Source organism: Cyrtonyx montezumae, unplaced genomic scaffold (assembly GCF_038088225.1).
Source record: "Cyrtonyx montezumae isolate F1298 unplaced genomic scaffold, pur_monq_1.0 scaffold_4, whole genome shotgun sequence".
NCBI lineage: Eukaryota > Metazoa > Chordata > Aves > Galliformes > Odontophoridae > Cyrtonyx > Cyrtonyx montezumae.
In genome coordinates, this window is record NW_027072045.1 from 27,272,992 (window position 1) to 27,291,274 (window position 18,283).

The window sequence follows — 18,283 nt, forward strand, 5'->3', positions numbered from 1 at the left end:
ACTTACAGTTCTGTGATACTACACACCAGTAAATTCCTGTTCCTTACTGGCAGGCAGGACTCTGCAGGTGAAGCATTTTCAGGCACTCAAATCTCTAGGGAAAGATTCGTAATCCTCCACTCAAGCCACTTTAAGCACCCCTAAGGACCACCTTTCCCAGCTCTAAAATAAATCCATTCCAAACTCAAATAAACAATCACTCCAGGTGCATTACCCTGCAGTCCTAAACCTTTCATAGTCTTAGGAGAAAGAAAAATGCAGCCTGTGAAGCGTAGCAGCAATACCACCCAGCTGCTCTCCATCACTGCTTGTCAGTGATTTGGCTTTCCACAGGGGTCAGCCCTGTTATCAGCACGTAGGAATGGGATTGCTGTAGCACACAGCAAGGTTCTCTGCAGTCTCCCTGCTGAGCCACAGCAAAACTAGAAACAGATCACAGGCCTCCTGCTTGCTAGTCAAAAGCTCCATCCGTTTCTCCATATTACCAGTTATACGTGAGGAAAAGGCGATAGTTTTCATTATAAAATGGAACGTTATGCACACTTGAGGTCCAGCTCTGCTTGTGCTTCTCTCTCCCTCTCAGGAATACTACAGCACAACAGCATCCTGCCAAAGTGCATTCCACTAGCCCAGCGAGTGACAGCAGGCCAATCCTGGCTTAAAGGGACATCTGCTTTGAGCACAAGTAAAAGCTACCATCGGTCCTCCACAGCACAACCAGCCCACGTTAATTACAAGTCTGCAAGAGAGGGGAGCTGGATAGGAAGATGGCAGATGCCATCCAAGACAATGAGCAAACTCCAACCAGGCATGGCACACTGGAAAACAAGCTTGTTTATGACATCTTTGCAGCCTCAGGCTCTAACGCTAGAGGTGTCAAGCTGCAGACCTGAGCCATTCCCACTCCCTGCTGTGACAAACGAAAGACAAATGAAAACAGCACAAGAACCCACTCTGAACAGAGTGCATCAAATTGGCAACGTTTTTTCAAGCCATCATCCAAGACAATAGAGCAATTGCGGGAGGTGAGGGCATATACAGTGCAACTTAAATACCATAATCTTTCTTAATAAATATACTTATGTCTTAAAAACACATGAAAAGCCTAGCATATGTTGCAGGAGTATTCTTGACAGAATCACAGAACATCCTGAGTTGGAAGGGACCCACAAGGATCACCAAAGTCAAATCTAGGCTCTGGCAGGACCTCGCAAAACCAGCCTGCCTCTTGTGCTGCTTTCAGTATCAATGTGTAAATAATCTGTCCTGGTTAAAAGAGTTACAAAAAGCATGGAAATTCACCACTAACTTTACAGTATCTTTTCCTACTGCATATTGGATTGTATTGAAACACATCTTCTGAGATCACCCAGATAAAATTAACTGCAACAGCAAGAGCTTACCTGCTGGCCATGAGCAGACAGCCTCACCTCACTCAAGTGGGCTGCAAAACTCTCACTTCCTTTCAAACTAAGGACAGTTTTCCTCCTGCTTCTTCAGGCAGGAAAAGTATTCACCTCCTCAAGCAGTACTAAGTGACTTACCACGTACCTACAGCATTTCGAGGGGTTTCAAAGCACAAAGCTCCCATTCTATGACAGACCAGGCAGCCCCTGCCTACCACAGTGGTTCACCAGCATGACCTGTGGGGACAGAACTGCAGCCACCACCTGGGCTCAGAGCAGCCTGCACCCAAGCAGGCAGTGCTACCCTGGCACCTGCAGGGCAGGAATGGGCAAATTATGGCAGCACGTGGCACTAGCAGGGATAGAGCAGCACTTGGCTGCTCTTGCACGAACAGCTTGAGCAGCATGAGGCTGGAAACTAAAGGGAAAGGACAAAGTAAAAGGAAAAGGAATAGGCCTGAGAGGAGCAAAACCAGCAGCTGACACCCAAACTACTTCTGCTCTGCAAACCCTGGAGCAGGTGGTTCTGGAAGAGGCCAGGTCTGGGCTAGAAGACTAACAGACCTAGGGGCTGCCAAGCAGCCTGCGTTAGGTACATCTACATCAGGCAAACCCAAAGGTGAGACATTTCTCCCACAAAAAGGGAAATACTGGTGAGGAAAACATGAACCAAGAAGAAGGTAACAGCACAGCTAGGCTAGGCTATCAGGATCACAAACAGCACTTCCCTATCATTCCTTGGCCCATCAGGGAAGTGCCATAAAGTTCATTTTCACAGGTTGTCCTGGCCCTTTGTTTTAATTAATGCCACTACTTTTTTTTTTTCTTTCAGTTACAGTGTCACTTACCTTTTTCTTTTTAAATGCAATGGCTTCTAATCACATTATTTACTGACAATACAAAATAACTTTATGGAATGATTTTTACCCCAGAAGTCCCATGGTTTAAACAAAGAATGTGACACTCAAAAACTGGGCACTGTTTAAATGTTATTTTATTAAATATCTTCAGTTCAAGGTTTCATTGTAACAAAGCTATGAAGGTTCTACCAACATTCAGACCAAACAAACAAACACTAGCTAACTTTAGTTATTTCTATATCATGCAAAAATTCTGCATCAAATGCCTTCCATTTCCTGTTTAAAATGTGATATTTATAATATATATTATATAGATGCTTATATTAGCCCCATAAGAGAACATTAAGAATGCTAAAGGTGTACAGCTGTGTTTGATAATGGCCATACCAAGCCAGGGTTCTCATTAACTTAAAAGGAAACAAAACAAACAAAAAGAAAACAAAAGAGAGTTTGTCTCCAAGACTGTGCAAAACCAAAAAACCCAAGAGTTCTTTTCTTCTTAAATTTTCTCTGAAAGATGCAGATACTTAATACAGAGGGTTTTCTTTTTCTTATTAATAATCATCAGGTAAAGAGACAAGGAAGATCAGACCTAAAGAAGGCATGCATAATGTTTTGTATTTATCCTTTTAAATGGCATAATTGTAATCTCCTGTTTGCTTTCTCATGACTTAAAAAAAAATCTGAATAAAATATCAAGGTTTTTCCATTTTCCACTTCACTCACTGACTTAGTGCTGTCTTTAAAATGCTTTGAAATAGTAACACCTAGTGTTTGCTCCCTATGTGTTCAAGCCCCACAGTCCTCCCTGGGGTGGTAGAGGGAGGAAGAGAAGAGTATTTACTCAGACAAACCTGAGAGACGTGCATGGTCTTTTCCTTCCTATCAGGTTTGCTGATCCAATCCTGGTGTGGGATAGCACCTCTCTGAAACATGGAGCAGACAGCTATCCAGGGAAGACAGCCCCACTTTGTGCAACAGCTTTTATTTTCCACATTCTATTAAATAAGGATTAAAGTTCCAAATGAGCTTTCTTCTGTCCCGTAGCCTGTGCAGAGGTTGCCTCACATTTCATAATCTGTCAATGCAATCATGTTAGTTACCTTCAGGGATCCGGAAAATGATTAGCAGTAGACAGAAATTCAGGTAAAGGCCCATCTCAGATTCTGTAAATAATGAGTAAGCCTGTCCTTCACCTTGGTCAAGACAAACTCTGTTACTGAAAGGGTCCACCAGAAAGGTAGTTTTCTTCTTGGGGCTAGGATCAGTTCTTGGTAAGATCAACAAAACTATTCCACATTCCCTATGCAATGAATAAAGGAACGGACTCCCTTTCCAGCTAAGAAAAGAAAGGAAGATGACTTGGCCCAAAGGACAAACATCAGATCACATGTGCTAAATTCCCTTTCCCCTCTGCTTCATGAGGTATCCTCTAACACCCAGAGGCAGCATCAAGAGGTGGCCCAGAGTCCTACAGCTACGGTTTGAGGTTCTGATCTGATAGTTTTCTGTGTTACAACATCACTGTAAAAAATAGAAAAATTATCCAAATAAACACTAGGAAACATGACACTTACAAACATCAGATGGGTTATAGAGGTGGGGAGAAGCACCTGGCTGGGGCTGCTGGCTCCCACTGCTATTTTCATCGGAGATCAAACAAATCAAACAGGAGGCCAGGTAACCCCTTTAATTCTATGGGTGCATATATTTCAGTATAAAAAACACACGCTATTTATGCCTCATATAGGAGTGTATGTGCAAGTCTTCATGAAGAACGTAACACTAAGTTTCTTGTCTGCTTCCTAAGGAACACGTGTTCTGCAGCACTGTGGATCCCAACTATGCTACTAGAAAGGAAAAAATAAAATAAAATAGAAAATGCCAGACATATACCCTCTTTACTGTGAAATCTCTGCTCTTAATGCAATGCATTTTTTTTCCTTTTTTTTATTGTTGTTAAATTAAATAAGCTGGCTTCAAACCTTCATGTCTAGCCAGGTAGTGGCTGTTCCTAAAACTTGCATCTCTGAAGAGCAAGCTTCTATCTAAGTTATATTCCTTTAAATCCTTTTTCTTTAATCCCTACTTCCACCGTTAGTCTTAAATCAACATCCCATTTTGTTTATTTCTTTAAAATAAAAGTCTGTTTTGGGATCCAGCAGCCGAGCCACCAGCTTTCCACGGCGTTCTTGCTGTGCAGAAATGTAAGAAGAAGCTCAGGCTGAAGTCAGTCTGCTGGGCAATACGAAGAGAAGCACCTCCTCGCCCACGAGCCCCAGTCTTCACACTGGCTCCTCTGGGGTCTCCACACCACACCGCTCACTGACTGAAGTCACAGTTCAGCCTGAATGCGATGTTGACTTCCACCGGGCTTCGCAGAGCACAGTTCAGCCATCCGCTGCTCAAGCCGCCTTCTTTTTTTCTCTCCCCCTCTCTCTCTCTCCTTCACTTTTGCTTTCCCCCTCACTTCATTTCAGAAAGATGTTCCAGCTGCTGCCATTTTCTCGGCCCTGGGGGAGGGGGCACGTTGGATAATCTGTCATTTAATTAGCATTACTCCTGTCTTTTGATTATTTTATACAAACAACATGTCTTTTTTTTTTCTTTTTTTAAGATTTAAAAACACCTTCGTACAGCAGAAACAGACACGATGGATCCATGGAAAACAACAGAAAGGCAGCGCCTGGAGCATCAGATGCATGCAGGGTTTCGTGCATTTGGCTGCTGCCTGATTGTAATTTTTATTTATTTATTTATTAATGTCAAAACAGACATGACCATTGCTGTCACTCAGGCACTCCAGAGCTGCTTGCTAAGAAGATATTGCCCTCCAGCTGAGTATCTCCACAAGTTGCTGCAGTCATGAAGAGGTAGCATCCACCCAGAAAGGAAAGGGGAGAACAGGACAGAAGATGAAAGGAAAGAAAGCCAAACGTTAGCTGCACACAATTAATAAAACAAGTTTTTCTACAGGCTAACTACTTGGTGCAAAGAGAAACCCTTCCTAAAACAGACTGGGGCTCATCAGGAGAGCTAAGAAGACAAGAGGGAACACATTTTCCTTTCCAGGTGACTGAGTATGCTAACAAAAAAGAGATGCTTGCTACAATGAACTGCTTGACTGGAGCAGACCTGGGTCTACTATCTCACAGTGACGTGTGACAGAGTTGAAGAAGTTTCCCCAAAGGAGAGATCAGAGTAATGTCCTAAGGAACAGTTTCTGCCTCATTTCCAACTGGCTTTTGCCTTGAACAGATCTGTAGTAATTATTATTTTCAAATCTTCAATATTTACATCCTTGGATGTTCTTAATGTCTACAGTGTAATGTCTTTTATTTCCTAATTTGTTCTGCATCTTTTTTGATACTTCACAGTAGACTAAGTCTATAATAGAAAACTTCCTCAACAGCTCTCTGATGAAAAGTGATGCAAATAAGTTATTTTTTGCTCCCTCCAAAGATTTTAGTCTTCTAGTGGTCTCACTCCATGAAAATTCAGCTGATCGTCCAGCTCTCTTGAAAGCTTCCCTGCTTATAATGCATCCAAACTGGATGTTACTTTCTAAATTCCATCTGTGATCTCTGTAACTTGCCTGTGATAGTTCATATTCTTTCCATTGCCATCAGTACGGTTCAATCCTTCACAACACATAAGAATAAAAACCGCTCTCAGCTTAGTTCTAAGCAGTACACAAGAAGCACTAACTATACAAGAGTGGCTCATTCTCAAAGGATCACACTTAAAAAAGCTTCCTTACCAACTACGGGAGTTGTTAGGGTTTTTTTTTTTTCCTTTTTTTTTTTTTTTTTTTTGTTTCTGTTTTTCTTTTAAATAGAAAATCATTAGTAAGAAGTTGCTAAGATTAGGATACTTAGGTCTTTAAAAATGAATGCGATATATACTTCAGCATACAATGAAAGGAGGCAGAAAGATTACATACATCTAAATAAGAGAGAAACCACTACAGCAACGAACACCATAATGCCTAAAAAGCCTTCTTCAAAAGTAAATGGAACCATACTGCTGTCCTCTAAGAGCAAAGAACAAATTGCTGCTTCAATTCAAATTTTATAACCAAAGTTTCTGCCCGTGCTAAACTGTGGCAGGCAAACTGGGGGCTGTTTTAAATCCTGTGATATTTTAACTTGTTTATATTTCTTTTCCTCTGTGAGTTTTTTTTTCCAGCATCAAAACCTTCTGTTAATCAGAAAATCAGTAGTAGTATTTACGTAAATAGATATTTATTATTTATATAAATAGATCTCCGTTCTTATGGCATTGTCTAACAGATATAACAGTATGCTCTCTAGAGTACAACATTCTCATGAAAAAAAGCTGTCTGAAATTACCAGCATGCAATTCATATTCTTCAAACTGCCAACTTGCTCTGTCCATCCCCTGTCACAGACAAGGTATTAAAACACTCTGTGAAACCTGGTATTCCACTACTGTTTAGTAGTACATCATATGAACGTGATCTTTTGCTTCCATTTCCTTCCACCCCCCCCCAATCTTGCCTTCTTCTCGTTGTATACCAACACTTACAGCTTGTGCTCAATGCTGGAGCTCATCCCTCAGTCTGATAGCCTATCCCTTCCATTGCTCATAACTTTAGTCATCTGTGCTGTTGGCATTACCAAAGGAGGTGTGTTAGAACTAGGCATTATTCAGCACCTGCTAACTGACCTCTCTGCTTTTGTCAAAGCTCAAGATTTTATTAGCTTTGTTCAGCTATGATACAGCAACCAAACAAGAGCCCTCTCTGCAGTATGGAAAGCAAATCCCTGAGATCTCACAAACAGCAAACCTGTGTACACCATGAGATACTCTTCCTCTCTGTTCTGCAGGGCAGACTGTGTCAACTGTGGTCTATGCACAGAACTGAGGAAGCACTACAGATACAATGGTAGCTATGCTCAGAAGTGACCATCTGGCACATGACTCCAGTTTGTTAGGAGTGGCAGATAATCCTCCTCAGTACAGAGGATCCCACAGAGCAGTGTAAGTTTTTAGCCTACAGACTGAAAATGGTTCCCTCTCAGTCAGCTAAATGCCACTGAATAGCGTAGGTGTACGATACTGAATTTCCCCACACAGCATCCTTTCAAGAATGGATGATAGCTCTCTCCCTGATAGTTCATACCTGTGTGTGATCCTCACTGGAGAGGTGCTGCAGGGGCTCCAGAGCAGTGGTAGTGGACATTCAGCCACTTGCCATCTCGGCGGTGCCACACGCGGGTCTCCTCGGACTGCGTGGTGCGGGGCCGGCCTTGGCCGTCAATGTACTGTGTCAGGCGGATATATGCAATGCAAGCAGCATCTTCACCGATGACGTGGACGTGGGGGTTCAGGATGGTGGTGTGTATTGGCTTGCTGTTCTTCGACAGTACTGGCAGAACACGCAAAACCATCAGCTTGATGTTACCACTGAGAGAGAAACCACTTCCCTCCCATCCACCATTTTTTGTAGTCTACTCACCTCCAGCTTGGTTTGGGGATACAATAAAAAATTGCTCTTGTCATTTTCCAGGCAAAAATCCAAGCCTTTCCAATTCTTTTTCCTAGCATCAATCCTTCTGCTTTGGAACTGAGCCCTTACTATTGCCTAGAATCCCCTGCTCTCCTTGCTATCATTTCTGTAAAGGATACTTGTTACTCTCAATATCATTGCTGCTGTTCCTTCACTTACAGGAAATGACGTTTTAATTATGAGAACGTTGTTTCAAGAGAGTAAATAATCAGGAAATCTAAAAGCTAGGTCTGCAGTAACTATGAACAGGTCTCAGAGAAGTGTAAAACTCACTCCAGAACAGGCTTCTGAGAGAGACAAAGTCTTTGCATACTTGGAGCACTTGGAATTTCATATACTAAAGGCCTTGATTCATCACTCAAAACAAATTACAGTTCAGTTTTCATCTTGTGGAGACACACAGGAAGGGAGGTAAATCCACTCTTTCTGTCCCAGGCTGACAAGGTCACCCTTATATCCACTCAAGGGGTTCATTAGGTATTAGAGATCAGAAACTGCCCAGGGAAAACTCCAAGTTAACACATCAGTAATTTGTGCACAATTATTTTTCATGTTTGACTATTCAGTATACCTATCTCTATTTTTTTTCCATTGAAAATATATTCATTCTTTTCCATTGCAGATCAGTAGCAAATCTAGTGCCTCAAACTTTTAAAGCTCCAGTTGTCCACACTTATAAATAATTTGCACCAGGAAAATCATATGCCTACAGTGAAAGGATTTGGGAGTTAGCATAGCAATTGCTGCTGAAGGGCTTTGAGGGAAAGCATGCTGTCTCATATAAATGCATCACAGTCCATGCACAACCAAGTGCTTGCCAGTTCTGATAGTCAGAATAAACAAGAGTAATTTTTCTCCCAGAAAGTGAAATGAAGGAAGATTAGAGAGAAGGCTGGTAGCGTTACCAAATCTACCCACTCACAATTCTCAAAGTAAAACTTATGGAAATCCATTCCTTCAACCAGGTTCCCCAGTGCTTCAGGTTCAAATGAGGTCAAACCAGGATCACAGATTTTTCTGCAAAGAAAAGTAGCACAGCCTTACAGCCTCCATTTGCGCCCGAAGGCTGCATACACAATGAAGTATTAGCATGGTATGTGACTTGAACCCTGTGTGCACATCACAATTTCACTACTCTGAGGAGTTAGTGCCTGGACCATGGGTACTACTGTAGCAATATAGGGCTGGTGCTAGTTAGCACTTCACATAGAACAAGCATCTATGTTTCTGGTATACAAACTTGTATGTTATTCTCAGATAACTCTATTATATCCTAACTACAAATGATGAGGAGCTATGATTTAGAACACTTTTTACTGTCCTTGACTGTGCGGGTCCGTACTCATACCCAGGAGCCAAAACATAACTCACACACAACCTGACAGAAAAGCATGAACGCACTAACCATTAAATACTTACGTATAAGCATCAAAGTCTCCATTGTTGATAGCTTCTATCAGCTGCTCTGTTATCTTAATAATTTCTTGTTTACGCACTGTGAACAAGAAGAAAGAGCAATTTAACTGCACATAAGACTTAAATGGGAATGTGAGGCTAGTGGGTGCTTCCTACAAGCTATTTGCAGAGCACCATTAGTCTACATCTCATAGGTCATAGCCTGCTCCCTGCATTCTGGAGTTATGCAGTAACAAGAGCTACCCATATGAGAGTAGGGGGGTGGTGGTATGATAGGGGAATGGTGATCCCATAATGCAGGGAGAAAAAAAAAATAAGGATGTAATGTTCAAATTCTTCTAGAAAGGCCTATCACGTGCACCAGAGGTGCCTCCTGAATGACAGCTCTATGCGCTTCCAGGGATTTTGACTAGTAAACCTGCCAGTGTGAACCATCTGTCTGGCAGCTTAAGAAGTAGAAACCCATCACCATAGCAGCCATACACAAACAGCCACCAAGCAAATCAGACCAATTGGAACAAGTCTCCCAGCAACTTGCCCATCACCATCACCAATAACTCAGCTACTATGAATGCTGCAAACAAGCAATTGGGACATGTAGGGATGATTTCCACAAGCTCAAAAGACAATCGCAGCAGGATGGATGGGTTGGACAAACAGATCCTAGGTAGATATATACTAATATGCACTCTGCTCCTCAGGCAATTCTTTTCAGTGCTAGGACAGCACTGTCATTAACCCACCTCAGCATACTGGGCAAGTGAAGAAGCCTTCTGCCGATTCAAGCTCTCTCTGGTCAGCACCTCTGCACTCTCTACTCTTGGTCTCCTAACAGCTGATTACCCAGGCCCCATGCCTCTGATGTTTTCCATCACCTCCCCGATACCACAAGTCCCTAACACTGACAAAGTTTGCCTTGGCTCTGTTAAATAACAGAACTTGAGTTCTATGACTGTATGCATACCCAATAGCTCTTCAGCCTTCCCCACAGTTTCCCACAAGGTAGTATATACTGCACACTGTACAAGCATTACAAAAAATGCTCTATCATCATGTATACTGTTACCAAATAATATATAATTCCTTCTATCGAAAGTGAAATGCCCTTAGGCATCTAAAATGCAGGTGTCTGACATGGAACTAGTCACTTGACTTCTATCCTTCCGGCCCTTAAAGAAGGTAGCACGTTTGGAAGTCTCACCTGAGGTACCTGAGGTGCCTACAAGTAGGAACATGGTGTTTGAGTCCAACCTGCCATCTTTGGATGTCCAAGTCAGGAAAGCTGAATTTCATTCTAGTTGTTTGATGCTAGGCTGAATTCCCCCCACCCTGAAACTTTACCCATGTGTGCTTTATCAGTCCAACACTGAGAGAGAAATGGAAGAGCAGCGGAAGAGCAACAAGTCTGTAATCATGTTGGCTATGAAAAGTGTCTGCATCCACTCTGGAAATCCACTAAGAGGACTATGCTATTGAGTTAGGTGCAGAAACACCCCAGTTAGAGACAGTTGGTTCATGATGCTAAGGAGACAGTTTTTCTACTCAGACTGAATACATTTCCAAACAACAAATGACACACAAGGAATGGATTAAAAGGATAGCAGGCTATGTCTATTGGGAAAAACATTTTTACAAAGCCTATCATCTGGAACTGTTTCCCTATGAAGCAGGCCTGTGCACCACTGCCCGTCCCATGCAGAGCACACCTAGATGTGCACAGGGCCCATGGGAAAGGTTCCACATGGGACAAGTGACAAAACCTACAGGCCACAGCCTTGGTGTGCTCCTCATCCCAAAGAGAACAGCGCCCGCTTCCCAAAAGTTGCCACGCAGCTGTATTGGCCCAACCAGTCCATGGCTGGTTCTGGTACTGGTTCAACCACTGGCTCTCCAACCAGTCCATGCCATCACACTGTGCTCGTCTGCTTGCTTTCACTACATGTCCCAAACCAGAGCTGACACACACAGGGCGAGCCACGCTTTCCGAGGAACACAACCCCAAGATTTCAGGCGGGAAGGTATTCACACCTGCCGCTTGCAATGAGTCCTGGGGCCTCCTAACTCGCACAACAGCAGAGCACAAAGGGAGGCAAGCACACACCAGTAGGAAAGAGTGCCAGGAGGCGGCCCCCTGCTCCCCTGGAGAGCCGCGCAGCGGGCGCCCGCCGCTGCCGGGGCAGCTCTCGTGGAGGCACAAGGGGCGGCGGAAGAGCCCCTTCCCGCCCGGCCCCGCGGCGCCCCCTTGCGGCCGCCGTCGCTCCCTACAACCTCGGCTGCGGCGGAACGGGAGCGCCGCCTGCGGGCGGCCGTGCGCGGAACGGGCCCCGCCGCCGCCCCGGCCCCGCCCGGCCCCGCCCGCAGCGAGAAGCCGTGCCTCCCGCCGGCCCCCAGCAGCCACGTGCCCCGAGGGGCCGCCCCGCGCACCGAGGCGGGAGAGAGAAGGGGGACTTCGCGACGGGGGTGACTAGCATTAGTTGCACTACTCCACTACTGCTACCCGGCTGCTAACTTACACGGTGCACTGTTAAGTACAAAGGGAACTACTGGAGTTAGCAAGGGCTCCGACCGAGCACGCTCTAACTCCAGTGTCTGCCCTGGGCTGTCCCAGGCATGAAGCTTCTCTTCACATGACTGTGTAGCTGCAAAACAAATGTAAGCATTACAATAATAAACAAACAAACGTAAACCAGAAAGCAAAACCAACAGAGAAGTACAAACGCACACACAGCCCCAGCCCGAGGGCACGCAGACACGCACAGCCCAGCGAGCTCCTCTATCTCAGCCGCGGGTACTGCTCGCAGAGACCTCGGGCCCCGGAGCACAGCGGGCACCACGGTGCTGTCGGCGGTGGCCTGAGGTGAGCGGGAACACCGGGTGGGACAGAGCAGCACGAGGGTGAGTAGGAGGTGCAAGCAAAGGGAAAGGCAGCAGAGTGCCCCATCACTGCAAATCTCACTCGGGGAGGGGGGAGAGCAGGGAGACGCGGTGCTCCCCAGGGCACTGAGCAGGGCCTGCAGATAGGAGGAGTGAAGAAACAGCAAGGGGCACTTCACAGCAGAAAAAAAAAAACTTGAGATCATTTCCCTTCCATTCCGGCTGGGCAAAACACCTTTCCTTCCCACCGTGCCTTGCAAACTAGCAGTGTGACATTCTTACAGCTACTTCAACAGAGGCTCTAACTGACTTCAACTAAATTCAACTGGCTCTAACTGTGCGCTGGAAACCATGGAAGGATGGCAGGAGGAAACAGATGATAGCACACCTGGTTCTCCCTCCCCAGGCTGACATGAGCAGCACCAAACACTCGCCGTGTTCCTGACTCACAGCAAGGCTCCTCCCACCACAGCGTTAAACAGGCAACCAGTGAGGTGTAGGAGGGAGGCTGGGAACACCACCTGCATCCTTCTCCAAACTACCAGCTTGTGCACACCCTGTGTGCAGAGCTTTTTCAGCCACAGGCTCCTCCCAAGGGCAGCCAGTTCAGGAGGGCACCACAGCTGACAGACCAACCGTGGTACCAGCAACTGAGCATCACAGTGCAACATATAGCACCGCAGAGAGATATCCCCCAGAGCCAACACTATCAACAGATCTTCATTCTGAGCACCTGATGGTGGATGCTGGGGGGTCTTCCAGCAGCTACATCCCTTCAAAAACACCACTGATCCAGGCATCAACAATTGCTATTAATTCACTCTGTGCTTCCGGAGCATCACTCCTGTCCAGGGGGCTCCCAAGCTCATGCCAAGGGAGACTGAACTTAGCCTTGTGCACCCCGCAGCAGAACTGCTCTGCTGGCCCGCCTACAGAACAGAAAACAGATGTGCAGGGACTCCCCCAAGGAGACCCCGAGAGGCAGCGTATCTCCCAAGAAGTCCACATCTCACCTAGATGGAAGCAAGGGAATGGAATTGGCCAAGATGAGGTTCTGTCTTTTCAAAGGGGGAGAGAAAGGTTTGGAATTTTTCAGAGTGTGAAGAGGGTATTTTGCAGGAAGGGAGATGATTTCTTTTTATTTTAGAGTACTGGAAATGAAAAAAAAAATCAACATTCTGGAAGGAAGTCAAGGAAGGGAAAATTCTTAGGGAAGGAGAAACGGGAAAGGTAGAGGAAGGGGTGGGAAAAAGATGCTGTGGAGCACTGCACCCCTGGACTTACTGGCTGAGAAACAGAGAGAAAGCTGGGACTGCATGGACTCAGTCTGTGTTTTGCTCTCACTGTGCCTCCGTCCTTCAAGCACTGAGCTGCCGTCCCCGGTGGAGAGAGGGGGAGCTAGCATGGCAGGGAATTAAAACACAAACACAAACAAAACACGCAAGTTCAGTAAACAAAAAAAAGAGAAAGGAAATAGGAGAACATTAAAAGAAACCACAATGCTGGCACAAAACATGCAGGAGTATCCTTCAGGGCAAAGCCAAGAAGACAGCTTTACAACATGGAACTGCTGTGCAATTTAAATAGACACGGGGGGCTGCTCCCCTCAGCCCCACCACAGTGGAAACAACACAGCCCTGAGGCAACTGTCACTGGTGTAGCACAGTGTCTCCTACAACACAGAACAGATCTGCATAACCTGTGTCTATTGAAAATAAGAGGTCAGAAGCAGAATTGCATGAACTCTTCCCTGTTCCTAGAGTCATGGCTACACAGAACGCTGAGTTCCACCACCTCAAAGATTTTGGTATATTTAATCTTGCTTGAGTGCTTGCTTTGCTTAAAACGAGGAAGGGCAGGAGTGGAAAAGGAATACCACTATAAAGTGAAGCACTAAAGTTACCAGATAGAGCTGGCCATAGCACAAAGCATTACTGTGCAAGTTCATTCCCACCCAACTGCCTTTCAAATATTCCCTTCTACTAAGATCATAATATAGTCTAACCTGTGCCAAATCTGTTTTGATTTGCAGCAATGCAGTCCTACATAATTCTTTGTAGATTGAGTCCTGGCCAGCTGCCCTTGCTCCCCCACCTAGACTCCCCTCTATTCACAGCATTCGTATTCCTGTCTAGCAGGACTCCATTGGCTCAGATGGCTCCAATATGGAACCACTCCTGAACACAGGCTGCCAAAGGAGAGGAGGTTCTGGACAAGTATCTATTCTGGGCAGATATGCAGCAGAGATTAGGTAAACCAGTTTCATTACCATGCTACGAAAAAACATCCAGTTCTCTTCCCTCAAAGCTAGGTTCGTAAATCACAGGCTACTCTTCGCAAAAAGGTGTGAGGCAGGACACTGCGCTATTACAAAGTTGGGTTTCATTTGAAACAACTGGTATTGTACAGCTCATTCAGCCACCAGCACACATTTCTGCTCCCTGTGACTCCCCAGAACAGAAGACAGCAGCTTGTGACAAGCTGCAGGAAAAGCAGCAGGAACTAGCCCAGCTGACTGAGGTGACATTGCTGCTACACCACAGGGCCAGCATTGATTTTTCCCTGGATATGCAACTCTGATTGACTACAGGGAGAACGAGGATGCCTCTGCCTCAAAATGCAAACTAATACCATATCTGCCAACTGCATCCACCCAAACGGAACCTGCTCATTCAGGAAAACCTTCCTCTCTTCCCTCTTCACAGAGGTCAGGAAAAGTACAGGCTGCTAGAACAACAGTAGCAGATAAGGGACCCAGAGCTCCTTCACCTAGAGAGCTTTACAAGCACAGAATATTTATGACGTGGTCACTGAAAGGCATGAAATCTCTTCTTAGTCTCTCCTTCTGCCAGGGACATGAGAAATCACTTCAGTTCAGACAACAGGCTATCATCTTTGTCTTTGAAGCAAAAATAGACAGACTCGAAGAGGAGGGAAAGGTGTGTGCACACCACTAAAAAGATTCCCAGAAGGAGGAAAGAAGGGAGGCTGCTTCTTTCACAAGTGAGCAACAGAGAGGTTTCAACTCCCTGTAACCTGCAGGGAATCATAAAAAGCACAGACTCCAAACCTTGAGAGACTAGCAGAGATTTAACATGCCTAGAAATGGACTGGAGATGAACAGATTATGAAATTTGCAAGCAAAGACCTCTAAATCTGAGACAAAAACAAATTAGCTCAGGACAAAAAGCGTTTGTATATCACAGAGGCCAAGTCAACCGGTTCCCCAGCATACTGTCCCTCTGTGACAGGAACGGCAATATCATTGCAAGTTTATGAACTGAGTCACAAAGAAATACAGAAAGATAGTTCAATGCAATGAACAAATCTCCAGGAACCCCTGCCTGCATTTAACTGTATTAGATGTTACAGGCAGAACACCTACCTTTCAGATCCTCATCTTCAGTTGTGGTGTTACAGCTCTCTGTAGAACCCTGCATGGCAGAACAGAGCATTACCAGGCATTAGCAGTCAGGAGGTAGTAAATAATTTGATTTTTACTTATTTTGTAAAGGAAGGTAGGGAAAGCATAAACACATAGGCAAAGGTGGCAGGGCCAGGATGACATAGCAAAGATTTGGATGAAAGCAGGCCAAATATTAAGCAAAACTTGATAGCATCGCTGCTAAATTTTTGCATGTAGAAGCAAGTTCAAGCCATCCACACAGAATTTTTATAAGAACAGAAGTAGCCAAACTCCGTCAAGTGAGATCAAACGGGAGTTGCTTCTTTTTGGAAGAAGAATAGCCACAAGAGCATAGGAGCCCTTCCTTAGCCTTTCTCAAAGGAACAGGTCTCCCTTTTCAGAAGAAATGAATGCATGAGCACCTGTACCTTCTCATCCACCCCACCTAAACGTGGTTGTTACGCACCACTGTGGAAAAGAGATGATGATATTTGAACTGCTGCCCCTACTCAGGCTCTTCTAAAGAGATCTACATCCACGTGACACAACCCTCCCAGTCTTCTGCCAGCTGTATTCAGGAACACGCTACAAACTGAACACCAGAAAGGCAGAAACTGAACTCAGACACACAAAGGTGGGAATGTCAGAGAGAAGTTTCTCTGGCAACACTCCCATCCCTTACCTTTATGCCATCTGTAGCATTATGGACAACAGTTGTTTGAGGCTCCTAGGAAAGGATGGAAGAATCATTAAACTCCGGCTCCCACACATTCTCTCATTTGCTTTCACTCCCCAGCAAGTGGAGAAAAGGTGACTGACATAAAAATCAAACCACAAACTCCAAACAGCACACATGTGCTTGCGTGCACGCGCAAACACTTCTGGAAACCTTCTGTGCAGGAAGAGAGACACTGTACTAAAAGCTACAGTCACAAGGAGACAAAGCCCCCAGCACTCCCTGCCATTACCCCTAAACCCCAATTTGCCTCCAGAGAAGAAGGCTGGGACAACTGCCAGAGCACAGCACAACAGCCAGCCTATGGCTGTTCATCAGGTAATGACTCCTCAGCAGTGTCCCCACTGGAAAATGATTCAGAGGGCAGATGAAGGTAGAAAAAGGTAATACTGGGCTGGGGCCTTTGTCTCCTAGGTTTTGGGAAAGCATGTCAGGTGTCCTATCCTTAAAAAGGGACATTCATAATTTCCTTATTAAAAAAGAATAAGCCAGACCACACCAATGCCTTTCCTCAGGAACTGCTAAGGGAACTGGGCTGCAAAAAAAGGCTTGTTTATGTACAAGTCTCTAAGGTGGGATCCAATTTCAATAATCATTATAATAAATAATTTAGAAAGGTTCCTTCAGTATCAAAACCATAACGAACAGAGCCAGTGAAGGGAGAGCAGAAAATTATGAAGTGTCCCAAGAACTCTTTGCCCTTTAACAAATAAGGAGAACATCAAATTTCACCATTTCACCCTCCAAAAAATTGCCAAATCCAACTTTCCAGTGACACACAACAAAGAGCAGCTACAGGCCTATAGTTGCTAACTAGCTCCGTTCATCCCTTCATTACCAGGACATGGCTTTAGGATCCTGCACCATTTCCTCCAGCTGCCATCACTCTGGCAGGGTGGCTCAGCAAAGGACTGTGTCAGTGCAGCGATGTACACTCACCACACATCTACCACTCATTTCACTGCTGTTTGATCTCCCAGTGTGCTGAGGAGAGCACACAGTGCTGTGCCATTAACTGCACAAAGGGCGCCCTGTGAAGTCTGCTGTACACAGCCTGTCAAACAGAAAATGCCAGCTCAGCAAGCCAGCTAGCTGCAGAGGATCAAGCACACAACTGAGTAGGCCAAACAGGCCACCTGAGGCCTCCTCTGAAGACCCTTTTTTTTTCCTGTGGTATCCTGAAGTCTGTCTTCAATCCTCTAGATGTTGATAAGTGAATAAAGCTGCCCACTCTTCTTCCAAACCAGCCTCCCCAAAGCTAGCAGGACCAGCTGAACGGGACACAGAACTACACAGGGATGGCACAAGAGGAAGTTCAGGCAAGCTGCAACCCCCACGTCTCTCACCATAGCTCTGCTCAGCCCCCCCACCCCAAAGCCTGTGAGGCTGTGACCAGTACCCACAGCAGCACAGGGATGCAGACAGAACAAAGCCAAAACACAAGCTGAAACAGCAGCACAAGCAGCACTCGGGGTGGGGGAAGGAGAGAAGGAGAGAGGACAGAGTCAAAAATAAACCAAACAGGAAAAAAAAGCGGTTGGGGAAGATACCATGGACGTCTGCACTGGGGGTGTTTCTTTTGCAGTGCTTACTATACTGGTTTTGTTGTTGCTCTGTGGCTGAGACAGAAAAACATGTTTTTAGTTCTCCTGCTGGGCAAGGACAGCAAGAAAAAAAACAGCATTGCTTCAACTCCAACCATGTCCTCAGACCCACCCCACCCCACCATCTCAGTCAAGAAGAGGAAGGAAGAAAGAGTGCTGCCCAGGCTGCTGGACATCATCCTTACCTCACAGGCAACTGATGCTGCAAGGGAAGTACCAAACCCCAAAAGTGCATGGCTGCTAGAGCTATAAGGAAGGAAAATGTAAGGGGAAAAGGCAGTGGCCTTAAAGGGATGGGGAGGATCTTGGATGAAGCACTGAAAAAATTACTTAGCCAAGAAGAATGGGAAATGACAGCAGTCCCAAGAGAAAAACTACAGAAGTGACAGAGGCACAACTGCCAAGGTGCCACCTCAAACAAGGGACATACGGGAGTTGTGACTGAGAA

At 45.3% G+C, this 18,283-nt stretch overlaps 1 protein-coding gene across 13 annotated transcripts in view; it reads right to left on the bottom strand.

The window, feature by feature from the left end:
* Positions 1-2,382: 2,382 nt before the first annotated feature.
* CAMK2G (calcium/calmodulin dependent protein kinase II gamma) overlaps positions 2,383-18,283 on the bottom strand; it is a 112,085-nt gene continuing 96,184 nt past the window's right edge. For 2 of the 13 annotated variants that reach the window (XM_065746516.1, XM_065746504.1), the window contains 9 exons: positions 17,782-17,850; positions 16,178-16,222; positions 15,475-15,523; positions 13,374-13,487; positions 11,729-11,854; positions 9,219-9,294; positions 8,722-8,816; positions 7,413-7,658; positions 2,383-5,123 (listed from right to left, as the gene is read on the bottom strand). In XM_065746516.1, coding sequence (XP_065602588.1) covers positions 7,426-7,658; positions 8,722-8,816; positions 9,219-9,294; positions 11,729-11,854; positions 13,374-13,487; positions 15,475-15,523; positions 16,178-16,222; positions 17,782-17,850 — 807 coding nt within the window. In that variant the 3' untranslated portion in view covers positions 2,383-5,123; positions 7,413-7,425. The remainder of the gene's footprint in view (positions 5,124-7,412; positions 7,659-8,721; positions 8,817-9,218; positions 9,295-11,728; positions 11,855-13,373; positions 13,488-15,474; positions 15,524-16,177; positions 16,223-17,781; positions 17,851-18,283) is intronic. The other 11 variants (XM_065746506.1, XM_065746508.1, XM_065746510.1 and 8 more) reach the window with 8 other exon arrangements.